The following is a 10593-nucleotide window of genomic DNA, read 5'->3' on the forward strand; positions in this document are numbered from 1 at the left end:
GCAGAGGGGGGAGGGAAAAGCCCAAACTCTGTGTCTCACCTTCCTATTGTCCCAGGGCGGGAAAGGCTGCAGGACAAAGGGAGGGGGAATCTCTTGTGTGAGCTGACTAGGTGAATGCCTAGCCTCGGGGAAGCTAGATTGCCTCTCCGGTTGTATTCAAGGAGTGAAGTATAGCATTGCACCGGCTAACCCAGGAAAGGGGGGGAAGCTGGGAGAGGAGAGAGAGAGAGACCCAGGGGTCTGGGTCTTGGGGGTCCCCCAAAGGAAGGGTTGGGGACACCAGAGAGAGGAAAGGGGGGTCAGGCCCTATAATTCCTGACCTGGTGGCAGCGAGAATATCCAAGCTGGTAGTGAGCTTGGGGGAGTTTCAGGTAAGCACCCAGGTCTTGGACGCTAAAGTCCAGATCGGGGACAGGAGGCTATTACCACACTTGTGCCAGCATTTTCTCTTAATTTAAACAACTTCTCTCCCTCCCTGGTGCTTACCCCTGTAATATATTTATAGAGAGCAAACACATCTCCCCTCAGCTATCATTTTGTTAGGTTAAACAAGCCAGCCTCCTTAAGTCTCTTCTCATAATGGAGTCTCAATTGCTCTGGTCATCCTAGAAGCCCTTCTCTGCACCTGTTCCAGTTTGAATTCATCTTTCTTAAACATGGGAGACCAGGATTGCACACAGTATTCTAGGTGAGGTCTCACTAGTGCCTTGGACAATGGTAATAATACTTCCCTATCTCTACTGGAAATCCCTCATTTGATTCATCCTAGGATTGCATTAGTCTTTTTCACAGCTGCATCAACCAATACACCCAAGTTGATGTGGATCAACCAGTTGTGATCAACTAATATACCCAATCTTTCTCCTCCTCTGTCACTGCCAACTGATATGTCCCCATCTTATAACAAAGATTCTTGTTGTTACCCCTTAAGCGTATGATCTTGCATTTTACACTATTAAATTTAATCCCACTGCTATTACTTGTTTTCAAGGTCCTCCAAATCTTCTTTTATGATATTCTGGTCCTCCTCCACATTGGCAACACCTCCCAAATTTGTGTCATCTGCAAATTTTACTCCCACTTTATGTGCCACAGTCATTAACGAAAATGTTAAATAAGATTGGCCCCAAAACCAATTCTTGAGGAATTCCACTAGTAACCTTTCAGCATGATATGTTGTAGTCTACCCTTTAACCAGTTCCTCACTCATCTTTCAATTCTTGTATTAATATCCACCTTCTCCAATTTAACTAATATTTTCCCATGTGGAGCTGTATCAAATGCTTTACTGAAATCCAGGTAGATTAGATCTACTGCATTTCCTTTGTCTAGAAAATCAGTTATCTTCTCAAAGAAAGAGGCCATGTTGGTCTGGCATGATCTACCTTTTGTAAAATCATGTTATATGTTATCGCAATTACTTTTTACCTCTATGTCTTTAACAACTCTCTCTTTTAAAATTTATTCTAAGACCTTGCATACAGTTGAGGTCAAAGTAACAGGCCTGTAGTTTCACAGATAATTTTTTTTCCTTTCTTAAACATAGGTACTGTATTTGCAGTTCTCCAGTCATAGGGTACCACCCCTGAGTTTATGGATTCAGTAAAAATCCTTGCTACTGGGCTTGCAATTTTATGTGCCAGTTCCTTTAATATTCTTGGATGGAGATTATCCAGGCCTTCTGATTTGGTCCCATTAAACTGATTGAGATTGGCTTCCATCTCTGATGTGCTAATTTCTACCTCCATACCCTTGTTCCCATTAGTCACCCTGCCACTTACCCCAAGCTGCTTGTTACCCTTATTAAAAACTGAGGCAAAGTATTTGTTTAGGCACTAGGTCATAACTAGATTATCTTTAATCTCCACCCCATCCTCAGTGTTTAGCAGTTCCACTTCTTTCCTAGTTTTCTTTTTATTTATATGGCTAAAAAACGTTTTACCATTGGTTTTAATTTCCTTTGCAAGGTTCAACTTTGCTTGGCTTTTGGCAGTTCTCACTTTTACCCTACACTTTCTGACCCAGGACCGGCTTTAGGAAGTGCAGGGCCCAATTCGAACATTTTCAGTGGGGCCCTGGCAGGGATGACTTAAAAAAAAAAGTGGGAAAAAAAGCCTTTCATTTCTTTCATGTATTATTTACTTTCCATAACTATATGAATAATAAAATTATATATTATATACATTGCATCATATATGCTGTTGATTGGCTATTAATGACTAGCCCGTTTCACATGTGTGGGTCCCAGCTAGCTCCCATGGGGTGATGGCACATGTGTCTGGTTCCAGCTGGCTCGCCTGCCCCCTCATGAAGTAAAAAAAACAGGTGTGGGCAGGTTACTGCCTGGAAACTGCAGGGCAGCAGTGGACATGGGACTGGCTGGAAGCAGGGAGGGCTGACTGGAGGTAGGTCGTGGCTGCAGGCAGGGCAAGGGGTGGGGGCTGGTGAAGACAGGGGTGTGGGGGCGGGCTGGCTTCAGGCAGGGCCGCAGGGGGGTGCAAGGGCAGGGAGTTTGGCAGGGCTGGAGACAAAGGAGTGGCGGGACTGGCTGGCTTCCAGGCAGGGGGTGCAGCAGGGGATTGACCGGAGACAGGGCAGGGGTGCGGCTGGGCATGGAGGGTGTGAGGGCTGGTGTGGGCAGCAGGTGTGTGGCCGCTGGCTGGATGGGCAGAGGCTGCAAGGGGTGTGCAGGGGTTGGCTGGAGACAGGACAGGGGTTTTGGCAGGGGCTGCTGTGGGCACAGGGTGGCAGAGCTGGCTGCAGGCGGGGGGGGCCGGACGGTGTGCGCAGTCAGGGGTGCAGCAGAGCAGCCGGAACCCAGCCCTTTAAGTAGCCGCCATTCTGCCTCTACCGCCCCGGACCTTTTAAATAGCTGTTTGTGGACACTGGGGAATGCATGGGGGAGGTGGGGCTCTGGCAGCTATTTAAAGGACCGGGGTGGCAGAGGCAGCTGGAGCCCCGGGCCCTTTAAATAGCCCCTGGAGCCCCTCACTGTCCCAGGGCTCTGGGGGCTATTTAAAGGGCCCAGAGGTCCAGCCGGGGTCGCAGGGCTTGCCGTGCTCTGGCCGGAGCTCCAGACGGGAGAGCGGGGCTTGCCACGCTCCAGCCGGAGCCGCTGGGCTTGCCGCACTCCGGCTGGAGCGCGGCAAGCCCCGCGACCCCACTCTCCTGGCTGGAGCACGGCAAGCCCCGCGGCCTCGCTCTCCCGGCCGGAGAGCAGCAAAGCCCCGCCGCCCCGCTGTCTCGGCTGGAGCCCCAGCCAGAGCGTGGCAAGCCCCGCTGCCGCAGCTGGAGCTCTAGCTGGGAGAGTGCGACCGTGCTACTCTCCTGCCGGCGCTTCGCTCAAAGGAGTGGGACCATGGAAGACCCCGGAGTAGACCGCAGCCGAGGACCGGGGTAAGTAAACAAACAAAAAAAAATTTTTAAAAAGGTGCCTAAGGCGCGGGGCCTCTTAGGCGCGGGGCCCAATTCCCTGGAATTGGTGGAATCAGCCTAAAGCTGGCCCCGTTCTGACCTAGAGGTAGCTTTCCCTGCCCATCCGTCCCTTGGTCCATTCCTTCTAGGCTTTCTGCTTTCTCTTAATAACCCGTTTGAGATGCTTATTCATTCAATTTGGTTCGACATTCTTCCCTACAATTTTTCCCCTTGCTTTAGATACATGCTTCAGATAAAGCAACGATGTGTTCTTGTGGTACCTTAGAGACTAAGAAATTTATTTGGGCATAAGCTTTCGTGGGCTAGAACCCACTTCAGCAGATGCATTAAGTGGAAAATACAGGAGCACGTATAAATATATGAAAAGATGGGAGTTGCCTTACCAAGTATGAGGTCAGTCTAACGAGACAATTCACTTAACAGCAGGATACCAAGGGAGGAAAGATAACTTTTGAAGTGGTAATGAGAGTGGTCCATTTCAGACAGTTGACTCAGGTTTGAGTAACAGTAAGGGAAAATTAGTATTGGGGAAAATAGGTTTAAGTTTTGTAATGACCCAACCACTCCCAGTCTTTATTCAGGCCTAATCTGATGGTGTCCAGTTTGCAAATTAATTCCAGTTCTGCAGTTTCACGATGGACTCTGTTTCTGAATTTATTTTGTTGAAGAATTGCCACTTTTAGGTCTGTTATTGAGTGACCAGAGAGATTGCAGCACCCCCTTTGTCAGCCTTTTTTATTATGATGTCAGAGTTGTTTCTGAGGCTGTCGATTGCATTATGTTCTGCATGGCTGAGGTTATGGGACAAGTGATGTTGCTTTTTCACAATTTCAGCTCGTGCACATTGGTGGAAGCACTCTATGTAGAAGTCCAGTCTGTTGTTTTGACCTTCAGGAGGAGTCCACGCAGAATTCTTTTTGTAGTGTTGGTAGGATGCTTCCTGTGGGTTAGTGTGCTGTTCAGTGGTGTGTTGGAAATATTCCTTGAGTCAGAGACGTTGAAGGTAGGATTCTAGGTCACCGCAGAGCTGTATCATGTTGTGGAGGTGGTGGGGCAGAAGGAGAGACCCCGAAATAGGACAGATTCTTCTGTCGGGCTAAGAGTATAGCTGGGTAGATTAACAATATTGTTGGGTGAGTTAAGGGAACCACTATTGTGGCCCCTTGTGGCATGTAGGAGTTTAGTATCTTTTTTACCTCTGTAGAGAAGCAAACTGTGTGTTGTAAATGGCTCGTCTAGTTTTTGTAAAGTCCAACCACAAGGGAAAGGTTGGTTTTTTAAGAGAGTTTCTAGTTTTGAGAGTTCATTCTTGATCAGATAGTTTCTGCAACTTGGACTTAAAGTAATTCCAAGCCTTCTCCACATTCAGATCCTTGAGTTCTTCTGTCCACTCCACTTCCCTAAGTACGTCCCTTCATTTCTTTTCAAGTTTTTCCTTTTGAAATCAAGGACCCTAGTTGCATACCTCTTTTAGTTTATCCTCTCATTTAGCTGAAACTGAATTAACTCATGATCATTCAAACCATTACTACAGTGGTAGACATGCTAGACATAACCAGATAAAAAACCTTTGCTTTTCTAAACTATTGTATATGTTTCTTATCATTTCATTGGCACTTTGTTTGAAATTTTCTTTATTAGAATTAATATTATTCATTAATTTCTAAATGTTAATGTATTCAAACTGGTAAATGCTTGTTCTTCGGGTGATGCATCCTTTAGTTATATTATTCCTCCAGAGCTGCACTCAGTGATGTGAGCCAGATACATCAAGGGAGGAAGGAAGAATTTTCTGTTTCCCAAGGTAACAGCTCATCCTAAATACAACAAAAATTCATTATTATTAGTTAATAATAAATAATTTGCACTTAATTGCACAGTGCTTGCTTGAAGTCAATGAGAGTGCTAGTGATTAAAGTTAATCATAGGCATAAGTGTTTACAGATTCAGGCACTAGACATTTGCACAGCCAGACATTGTATCAAAACACTTATAAAATATATAAGCAACAGTGTTTAGGCAGGGCCTGATCTCCATTCTTTGCACACACAAAATTTTCATTAGAGTGAATGGTTATTTAATGGGCGTTTGAGGTGTACAAACAATAGCAAACAGGGCCATCTGTATGGGATGATCTTCAATTAATCAAAAAATCTCTGATATTTTGTATTTGAATAAACAAATGATGCCTCATTTTCCCACAAATTCCAGAATTAACTGGACAACAGACCAAGTACTGCAGACAATGAATTTCCCAGAGGACTGATATGCTACTTATTTTTCATGTTAAAGGGAAAATTCATAACAGCGAAGGCATCAGAAAGAATTAAGGCTACATAAACACTGCTATAAATACAAAGTCAAAGAACCACGTGGCTATGAAGATTCGTTATCATGTACAAATAATTACTTTCACCTCTATCAGACAGCATTCCATGGAAAATTTAATATTGGGCTCCCAATATTTTAATGTACAAAATTTCAAGGAATGTTCATAATTCTCAGACACTACTATGCATTTATATGACTTGTTTGAGTAGCAGTAGTTCCAGGGGCTGATCCAGCTCTCACTGAAGTCAACAGAAAGACACCATTGTAATTTAGAAAGAGAAAAGTTCTCAAGTGCCCCAGTGTATCTTCTTATTCTCTTAGCTCCTCACAAACCGCAGAGCAGATATTCAAATATTCTCATCTAGGAAAGCTTTTCTGAGCCATGCCAATTATACTCTCCTGTTTTGCAGATTTTAAGTCTGAGATGATGCCCTCCTAACAGGAGGACTAATTTCTTTTAGGCAGTGGCTTTTCCAGGCTTTTGAAGCTAGGTCAGAGATGGTAGCATTGATTATAATTGTCTCGTACTAGCTCTAATTAGAATTCAGGATCCATGAGCAATATAACATGAGCCTGATTTTCTAAGATAGTATCCTAAACTATGAAGGGTTATATCCTTTCTATATTTTATCCTATCTGATATAACTATGAGGACATTTAGCTATATAGATGGACATTTATATAACCCCAATAAACTCTTGAGCTCAGTTATGTCCTGTAGCAATGAATTCTGCAGTTTAACTTGGATTGTATAAAGAAGAATTTCCTTTTATCGGTTTAAAATGTATTGTCTTTCAGTTTCATTGAATGTTCCTTTGTTCTTGTGTTATGAGAGTGTACGTAGGAACACCCATTCTAACTTCTCTATACCCTTCATTATTTTGTATGCCTCTGTCATGTCCACACTTCCCAATGTGAGCTCCGAGAGGCATTGCGCCTAAAGTTTGCAGAAGAATCATAACTTTCCCTTCATCACTTTGTTGCAGGGTGCAAAATGTACCCCGAGAACTGTACTGAGCAGTACCCAAAGGGGGTGGAGCTGTGCAGGATCACTTCCCTGAAATACTGCTGACCTCCTCTGAGGAAGTTTGTGCTGTTTGTGATGCTGGCCTTGCCACAATCCGTAGGTTCAGGGGAATCCAAGGACTGTATTTGTGCCTCACTCTTGTGAATATTACAGGAGTGGGAGCCGACTCTTTGTTCCCTCTTTCCCTCCTTATTTAAGTGCCTTGGTCACAATCACATTACAGAGGTAAGTGGCTATGAATAGTGGGTGAAATCCTGGCTCTGTTGACATCAATGGCTCAATTTCCATTGACTTCAGCAGAGTGAGGATTTTACCCACTATTTCTAAAACGAAATGAGACACACTTAGTACCAACAGGGACTAGAACTCACAACATCCTAGATTCAGGTTTGGCTTGTCCTGCCCTAGCTGTGGGGAATATTTAGTGTGAAACAGGGTAATTCCAGAAAAGGCTTTCCTATCAGATTTCCTGCTAGCTGAAAAATCTGATATAAGCTATGTACCATCTTTACTTGCCCACAAAAAATGCTTTTTGCACTTTCTTGGCCTAGGGGACATAATTTCTGATATATGGTGGTGACACTGTCAGAAATCGCTTCCCCTCACTTTCCCTCATGTCCTGGCATAGTGGGAGCAATTTCTGATGATAATGGCTGAATCCTACCACCATATACCTTTTAGGCCTTCTTTATTCCTCGTAGATAACAAAAAGGGTGCAAAATCATTTTGTTTCCTCTGTATGTCACCTTTAAAAATTCAAGGAACATTGACTCCCTGGTTTAGGCTGAAGGAAAACAAATATGAAGGACCAAATATGTTTGCTAAAATTGTAATCATACCTCTACCACTCTTTAGTGTAATAATAGAAATCCAAGATGCACAGGTGTGTAAGGTAATGTAACAGAGTCTGATTAATGTTCTTGTTGGATGAGGACATCCATCATGTTTTTTCTCTTCAGCAAAACATATTGTCCTTGAGAGTCATTATGTAATTATGTGATTGTTAAAACATCCATTTATCAATCAAGCATAAATTAACTTTCTTAAAGTGTGGACATTGTATGTGTACATATATATTTATGCCTGCAAAAGGAACAGTCTGTTTAGTTTAGCTGAAACATGCTGGGCATGGGATATACATTGAAGGACCGGGTCCTAAATGTTTTGGGCTCACCTTAGCAAATTGGCCATTCTTGACTGAGGGCTATAAACACATGTAAAGCTGGGACACACACAGAGATGTTTTTTGGTTATGGAGGGGCTTTATGTGCTTTATGCCAGATTCTGCCCTGCAGTTTGTGCCTTACCAGGATTACATTTTCTAAGCAGACATTTGCACGTGTGTATGTGCGCGGGGCGGGCGGCGGCGGGCAGCTGAAGCCGGAGACAGTCAGTGCATCAGCTCTCTAGCAGGCAGCTGCTTTGGATTTTCCCCGCAGAGGTTACCTAGGCATTGGGCTAGACTGGGGCTTTAACGCCAGAGTCCTGTGTAGGGGGTGGCAGAGGTGCAGCGATGCACTGTCTGTCCCTGGTGCAGCACAAGCCCCCACACTCTGATCCCACTTTCCCCCTCTCCTCTACCCCGTCTCTTTCTATTTCTGCCCCCGCCCTCTTTTCCCCCTTAGTTCTGCATCTCTGCCCCCCTGCCCCTACCCGTCCCCCTCCCCGCCCGCCCCTGCTTTCCCTCCCCGGTGCAGCCAGGGCGCAGGTACCGATGCCCTGCGAGGACAGCGGCTGTCACGGAGCATGCTCCGAGCACCGGCGCACGCTCAGTCGCAGCTGCGGAGTCCGGTCCGCTGGGGAGCCGGTTCTGAGTCTGCTCAGCCCCTGGGAGCGATGGCGCCAGAGGAGGATGGCGCAGCAGCGGGCGTCGTGCTCCTGGCTGAATGCAAGGCACAGGCCAAGTTAATACTGTACCACTGGACCCACTCGTTCTGCTCCCAAAAGGTGAGTGCCTGGCTGCTTTCGGAGGTGCCAGGGATCAGCACCTGGACAGATCCCCCGTGGCCTTGCTGCCCCCTCTGGGGCGTGGCGGCTGCAGCAGCAGCTCAATGGGCTTCTTGCCTGGCAGGTCCCAATCTGAGTGTTGAGGCGTGGGCAGAGGGATGTAGCGCTGTTGCCTAGATCTGGATAGGGAGGAGGAAGAGACGGTGACGGGCAAGGCCACAAAGCTTTTTTTTTAGGCCCTAAAAGCTTGCAAGGCTTTCCAGGGAACTGTGATCGTTTCGAAATGCAGAATCCCTAAATCCAGCACAGGAGGCAGTGGGGAGGAGTGGTATATGAGGAAGGATGACTAGGGGCTTTAAAACAATATAACACTCCTTGAATTGTTAAAATGTAACAGATAACTTTGAATGGCGCTTCTGGATTCTGCAGCTACAAGAGGACATGAGCATATCCATCTATTTTGTGTTCTGATGCAGAAGACATTTTGATATTCTTTAGGAAAGGGCTGTTTCTCACCTTTATTGCAAATGGTTCCATTGCCAAAGCAAACAATTATGGTGTTGTAAAATACAGATTATTCTTGTAATGGAAAAGCTTTTACACCAAGTACACACACAAGAGAAGCACCAAAAAGAGGGCAGATATTTCAAAATGTCGCCACCCTTTTTAAGTTTATTCAAAAGGAAGAGCTCTCCAGCCAGCAAATTTTTAGCCAGATTTTTTGAATATTAACCTGATCTTAATCAGTAATGTCCAGAGTAGTATGCTAATATTTTATTGTAACTTTGCCTTAATAAAAAGTTCCAAAAATGTATGCCTTAGTTCCAGTTATGTATACAGAACATATTTGAGATTATATGGGAAAGGAATTTAGACATCACCAAAACTATAGCACTAGGTTTTAAGATATTTTTAAAAAAATCATTTTGTGTTGTTAATTCACTTTTTATCAACTGTGTGTAGGAATACCTGGCAGTCAAATAGCCATCAGCTATTTTATGCTAATGATAAATGTGTTGAAAGAAGAGTTTTAGGCAGTTATAATTATTCTTTGTTGTTGTCGTTATTTATTTATTTGTATTATGGTAGCACCTAAGGACTTCAACTGAGATTAGGACTCAGTTGTATTAGGAACTGTACATAGTTCCTGCCTAAAGAGAACATAATTTAAATAGACAAAGGATGTGAGAGAAGACAGAGAGGTGAAAAGATTTGCCAAGATCACACAGCTGATCAGTGTCACAGCTGGGAATAGACCCCAGTACTCCTGACTCTCACTGAAACACACTGCCCCTCTAATTGAACAGACTCAGTTTATCCATGGTAAATAGCATAATCAAGTAATTCTTACAATATTTTTCAGGTGCGCTTAGTAATTGCTGAAAAAGCACTGAAGTGTGAAGAACACGATGTAAGTTTACCCCTGAGTGAACACAATGAACCTTGGTTTATGCGTTTAAATTCATCTGGAGAAGTGCCTGTCCTTATCCATGGGGAAAATATTATTTGTGAGGCCACACAGATTATTGATTATCTTGAAGAGACGTTCGTGGATGGTAATGAAAATTTTTTTGAGTTTATGTGATTTTTAATGCAGTACTTACGTGTCTCTGTATAGAATTTTGTTCAGATCCGTAAAAGGTTTTCAGTTCCCCGAGCAAACTGATTTGCATTTGTCATAAACAGATAGCTAAGGGTTAATGTTTCTTTCACCTGTAAAGGGTTGACAAAGGGAACCAAACACTTGACCAGAGGACCAATCAGGAAACTGGATTTTTTAAAAGCTCAGGGAGGGAATGTTTGGGTGTGTGTCCCCTTTGTCTGCTCTCTCTGTTCTCCGGTCTGTCTCTCAA

At 44.3% G+C, this 10593-nt stretch overlaps 2 protein-coding genes across 6 annotated transcripts in view; one reads left to right on the forward strand and one right to left on the reverse strand.

Moving 5' to 3' along the window:
* The window catches only part of JPH1 (junctophilin 1), a 514941-nt gene that overhangs the window by 153951 nt on the left and 350397 nt on the right, over nucleotides 1-10593 (reverse strand). The window lies entirely within an intron of this gene.
* GDAP1 (ganglioside induced differentiation associated protein 1) overlaps nucleotides 1-10593 on the forward strand; it is a 55342-nt gene that overhangs the window by 30357 nt on the left and 14392 nt on the right. For 2 of the 5 annotated variants that reach the window (XM_032784774.2, XM_032784775.2), the window contains one exon: nucleotides 10104-10296. In XM_032784774.2, the coding sequence (XP_032640665.1) occupies nucleotides 10104-10296 (193 nt within the window). Of the gene's footprint in view, nucleotides 1-8564; nucleotides 8741-10103; nucleotides 10297-10593 lie in introns of those variants that run through there. The other 3 variants (XM_032784773.2, XM_032784776.2, XM_032784777.2) reach the window with 3 other exon arrangements.

Source organism: Chelonoidis abingdonii, chromosome 2, assembly GCF_003597395.2.
Source record: "Chelonoidis abingdonii isolate Lonesome George chromosome 2, CheloAbing_2.0, whole genome shotgun sequence".
In the NCBI taxonomy this organism is placed as follows: domain Eukaryota; kingdom Metazoa; phylum Chordata; order Testudines; family Testudinidae; genus Chelonoidis; species Chelonoidis abingdonii.